The 5,746-nt window shown below is 38.6% G+C and overlaps 1 protein-coding gene across 1 annotated transcript; it reads left to right on the top strand.

Moving 5' to 3' along the window:
- The first annotated feature begins 4,827 nt into the window (after nt 1–4,827).
- On the top strand, nt 4,828–5,331 carry LOC111379749. The gene has a single exon (XM_023003187.1). The coding sequence runs from the start codon at nt 4,828–4,830 to the stop codon at nt 5,329–5,331; it is 504 nt and encodes a 167-aa protein (XP_022858955.1).
- Nucleotides 5,332–5,746: the final 415 nt, after the last annotated feature.

The raw sequence follows: 5,746 nt of genomic DNA, 5'->3' as shown, positions 1-5,746 counted from the left end.
CGACGGTCGACATAGCCTACGCGGCTAGGCGGAGAGCCTTAACAAGCCAAAAATTGGTTAAGGCCCTTAACCGCTAGACCCCTCTCCCAACGGTCGACATAGTCTAAGCGGCTAGGCAGAGAGCCTTAACAAGCCAAAAATCAGCTAAGGCCCTTAACCTCTAGATCCTTCTCTCGACGGTCGACATAGCCTACGCGGCTAGGCGGAGAGCCTTAATAAGCCAAAAATCGGCTAAGACCCTTAATCGCTAAACCCCACTCCTGACTATCGACATAGCCTACGCAGCTTAGCACGGGGTAACACAAGGCTAAAATTTGCTAGGACCATCGACCACTGAACTCTAGCCTGATAAAAAGCCACTCCCCCGCACCATCAAAGAGTGAAAGGAAAAAGAAGAGGGACGACACGAGAGATGGCAAGTTGAGAGAACAATGCAATCAATAGTAATAATAGCGAACGAAAAATGTATTTATACATATGAGAAACTCTTGCCCACACCTCGGACAAGTAAGAGATAATGAGACTAAACAAAAGTAAACACAAAAAATGAAAAGTTAGCAAAGGGAACAACAACTAAGAAATGCTTCAGCTAGAAGGGGAGACATCCCCACTACCACCTCGTGATGAACGTCCAAAGGACTTGGATGACTGTGCTCCACTCTCCTTCCCCTTACGCTGCGCAAGAAATCTATCTAGACCAGAGGGGTCTATAGAAGGATGCTCGACCATAATCCACTCCTTGGAAAGTTTGATAGACGCTGCCATCGCCTTCCCTCCATATGAATTCAAAGCCTTAGCATAATCAAACGACGTCTTATACTGCTCCACAGATACCTAGAGATCTCTGGCATACTCAGCTGTGGCCTTATACCTCTCAATCGCCTCTTTTGGAGCGTGACCCAAAACAGAACGCAACTTGTCATTCTCCATCTCCTGCTCGCGAGCTCGAGCATCCAACGTCTCCAAAGATTTCTTCAAGGAGGATATCTTTTTCTTGTAGTGATGAGCTTCCTTTTTCTTTTCTTCAGTAAGAATCTTCAACTCCGAGGCCAAGCAACTATTCGATTCAGCGAGTCCAGTCTGGAGGGCTACCACCTAAGAAATGAGGGGGTAAAACAAAAGTCAAGCGTTAAAACCAAGCTTAAAAGGCAAGACCCAACATAAAAAAAAATGCGAAATTGGAAACATACCCTCTAGAGATAAACAGCCGTAGCCCTTTCATTGTCATCTGCACTACGCCCTGCAATTGCTCTAGCTCGAGTGGGCATCACCAAAGACTTGAGCACCCCCATCTCATGACAGCCTCGGGTGGGAGGTGATAAGTGTAGTTTCTACACTTATTTGGGATCTTAAATTATGATATTTTGTTATTTTTTGCACGGATTAGTAATTGATTTGTTATTTATTGCTTTTATTAGGAAAATTTCATGCTTCAAAGAAGAATTGGAAAAAATAACGGAAAATGGCTAAATGAAGCAAATCCAAAGTCTGGGGGACCAAAGTGTAGATATTTAATGATTGATTTGGACCACAAAAGATACTTTGAAGATTGATAGGAGTCAATTGAATGCAAATTGGAGTAAAAAATGATAGGGATATGATTAGAATATTACCATAAATCGACTTCCAAACATATATGATCTTTTTAAGATTTTTGGTCAACTTGAGACCCATTTTTCGGATGGAGAACGTTTGAATTGGAAAATTTGTATTTCTAAAATAATTGTATATTTTTTAATTAGCTTTCCAATGCACTTTGAATCACCTAAATCGGACACCAAAAGAGAAAGTTATGATCAAAATACTGAAAACTGTGCAGAGACAAAATTATGTGCGCGCAAAGGCAACTTTCCTTATTTGATGCAAACTCTTTTGGAAGACAATTTGGACGTGAATTTTGACCTAATTTCATCATATAAATACAAGATATGGGCAGCAATGAAAGGGTCTCTCTCTTGCCTCTTCATACACAATAGTTTCATCAAATCCATCAAGAACAAGGGGCTAATTACTATATTTTGAGAGAGAAGATCAAGCCATAGCAATGAATTGAAGTTCAATTACATCAAGTTTTGAAAAATTCAACTTTGGACGTGAAGATCAACATCTTTTGTATTCTTTCATGATCCCGGTGATATTTTTCTATTATTCTTCTTGTAATTTATATATTAATAAGCTAGACTAGTTTTTCATTGTATTGGATGAGATGAACCCTATTATTTATATATTTTAATTCAAGACAAGTATTTAGTTTAATTCGTGTGTTACTTGATTAATTTTGCATTCCCATTGCACTATTGAATTGTTTGGCCATAATTGCTTGTTGTAGTGTAGGAATACTCACAACGAGTCTAGAACGCAGCAAAATTAACATGTATAGTTAGGATTATGAATAATAACTATCATACATGCAATCATATTGATAACTTATACTAAATGCATGATTTTCATATGAATTCGGACTAGGAATATGATCGGGTCGTATTAATCATAGGTTAGTGTATCTTGGAAAAGAAAATTTAACATATTAGTGTTATCGATTGTCAAGAACTCGTGAAAGAAATTAGATTAAGAATCAAGAATTGAAATAAATAATAATAGGCGAAGTCAAAATCCAATACAATCCTCCATAATTTGATAAAACCCCAATTTTTATTGCTTTCTTAGATTAGTTGAGTTTAAATCAAATCAAAATATTTATTTTGTTTTCATAACTAGAATTCCATACGAAACTAGTAAACTTGAATTAAATTTATTTTCTGTGGAACGATATCTCTTAACTCACTTATTATTTCTTGTCAACAATCTCGTACGCTTGCGGGTATCACACGAACAAGTTTTTGGCGCCGTTGTCGAGGAATAAAGTTTTAGCTTGAATTTATTAATTTACATTGGATTTGAATTTATTATTATTATTATTATTATTTATTATTTTTGTTATTTTGGGCTTTAATCGTGATACCTAATTTTCTCTTATTTTACTCTTAAGTCTTTTACTAGATCTCGAAATCGAAAGGACCTTTAAGCAACGCTAAGAGAACTAAGAAGAACGACGGTAATGACTAAGAATCAAGATCAGATTCAAAATGCACTGCAGAATGCAGCACTTCAGGTTCAACAACCACCTCCAGCTCAGCCTATATTGGTTAGAGATTATGTGAATCTAGTACCTGCACCGATTCAACCTCCTATTCTCTATCCACCGTTCAGACAAGCAAACTTTCACATCCTACCAGATGCCATAAATCTTTTCCAGAATCATCAAGATATCAGGTTCAGTGGGAAAGCTACGGAAAATCCACATGAACATATTCAAGCTTTTACCATGCTTTGTGATGTCATTAGCCATGAGGGGATGTCACAAGATGCATTCCGAATGCGTTTATTCCCTCACACTTTGAAGGAGGGTGTGAAAATATAGATGATGTCACAACCCCCTGGGAGCACCGTATCGTGGAATGACATGGTACAAAAATTTACCATGAACTTCTTCCCACCATCTCAAGTCCACCAAATCAGAAACGAAGTATATCTTTTCAGACAGAAGGATCATGAGACATATCCGGAAGCATGGAAAAGGTTCAAAAGTGTGTTTAGGAAATGTCCAAATCTTGATGTTCCTAAACTAGCACAAATATATCTATTCTATAATGGACTGTGCGCTGAATTTCGCAATATAGTTGATGCTTCTCCGGGTGGATCAATTTTGACTATCGAGGTGGATGATGCACATAATTTATTTGAGAGGATTGTTGAGAATCAGGCCAACTGGCTAACAGATAGGGAAGCTTCGAGAAAAACAACTGGATTGCATAATGTGGACGCAGTGACAGCATTGGCAGCGCAAATGGAAGCAATGACAAAGAAGCTTGATACTTTAACTCAATCTGTGCATATGGTACAACATCCAGCTCCGGTATGCGCAGGTTGTGGGGCAGATCACATCACTTCAACCTGTTCTTTAGCTTCTAATCACATGGGTCAGTCAACAGAGGTCAATTATGTACAGAACTATCAGAGGCAAAAGGGATCTTACCCATACAACTACCATCCGGGTTTGAACAAGCATCCCAACTATTCGTGGGTGGATAATTCAGATCAAGTAAATCAGATGAAGGGTAATCCACCAGTAATTCAGCAACAGCAAGGTAAGAGGCAATCCTTGGAAGATCTACTGGTCACGTACATCACCAAGACTAAAATAGTAATGCAGAATCAACAGGCTTCCATACATAACCTAGAAAATCAGGTCGGACAGATAGCAGCTGCATTAGCCAACAGATCATAGGGTACCTTGCAGAATAACATAGAGAAGAACCCACGGGAGCAGGTATTAGTAGCTAAGGCTGTAAATTATGCAACTATTGAGCTCCCATCTACCACATCCACCACTCCTGTCAAAGCTTATGTGCCACCCATTTCGTTTCCTCAAAGACTTCAACGCCAGCCAACAGCAGAGCAGGTTCAGGACATCACCACTAGGAGTGGTGTTCAATTGCCAGAAATCACTGTAAAGAGGAAAGAGACAGAGAGAACTCAAATGCCTACTAAGGATGAGGAACCGATGGAGAATTTGCAGAATCAATAGAAAAGGACCAACAAACAGTTTCAGACAATCCACAGCTTAAGGCAAATGTTCCTGGCACTTCACTGACACCTCTGGTCCCTTTTCCTCAAACGTCACAGAAGACCAAATTGGATAAGCAAGCTATGAAATTCTTGGAAATCCTCAAAAAGTTGCATGTCAACATCCCATTCATTGACGCTATCCTTTAAATCCCAAACTATTCTAAGTTTTTGAAGGAGATGCTAACTAAAAAGAGGAAGATGCCCGAGCATGAAACAATAACACTATCTGAAGAGTTCAGCGCGATCATCCAGCACAGGATCCCTCCCAAACTTAAAGATCCAGGGGGTTTCACTCTACCTTGCTTCATAGGAAACTTACAAGGTATTAATTGTTTAATTGATTCAGGAGCAAGTATTAACTTAATTCCTTTGCCTCTTTACAGGAAATTGGGATTGGGAGATCCCAAGGCGGCTTCTATCATCCTTCAGCTGGCAGATCGAACATTGAAACATCCCTATGGAATAGTCGAGGACATGCTCATCAAGGCGGAAGAATTTATTTTTCCAACTGACTTTATCATTCTAGACATAGAAGAGGCATTCCAAATTCCAATAATACTAGGAAGGCCATTTCTATCAACAAGTCGGGCATTACTTGATTTTGATACAAACGAGATAGTCCCGAGGATGAAGGATAAGCATCAAAGCTTCACCATGGAGAATCCAATCAAGCAACCATCATATTTTGAGGATTGGCAATGAGTTGATCACTGAGAGAGTTACATAGGCCGGCCAGATGTAGGTGGAACTGTTGGTAGGGATAACAATGGAAACTTGATCATGTGACGGATGAAAGATGAAAGAAAGAAGTGCAACCAGTGCTTAAAATGCAGGGCTGAAAATTCTCTTTTCAAGCCATCATGAAAAGCCTAAAAGCAACAAATTCTAGCTAAAGTCTCTAAATTAAACACTTGTTGGGAGGCAACCCAATATTTCTATCCATTTTATTTTATTTTATTTTATTTTACTATAATTAGAATAGCTTAAGATAATTTAGATTAATTTTTATTTTAGGCACTCATCATCCATACCACATTTTCTCTTAGGTCTTTGAGATTTAGTGGTTTATTAAATGTTTGGGCTAACACATGTTCTAGGTTATTTGATCTCTAATTTT

Source organism: Olea europaea, unplaced genomic scaffold (assembly GCF_002742605.1).
Source record: "Olea europaea var. sylvestris unplaced genomic scaffold, O_europaea_v1 scaffold203, whole genome shotgun sequence".
Lineage (NCBI taxonomy): Eukaryota > Viridiplantae > Streptophyta > Magnoliopsida > Lamiales > Oleaceae > Olea > Olea europaea.
This window is presented reverse-complemented; position numbering and strand designations above follow the sequence as displayed.

Bases quoted from the DNA above. Each gene is read 5' to 3' on its own strand.
- LOC111379749 (XM_023003187.1), top strand. From the start codon at position 4,828: ATGCCCGAGCATGAAACAATAACACTATCTGAAGAGTTCAGCGCGATC.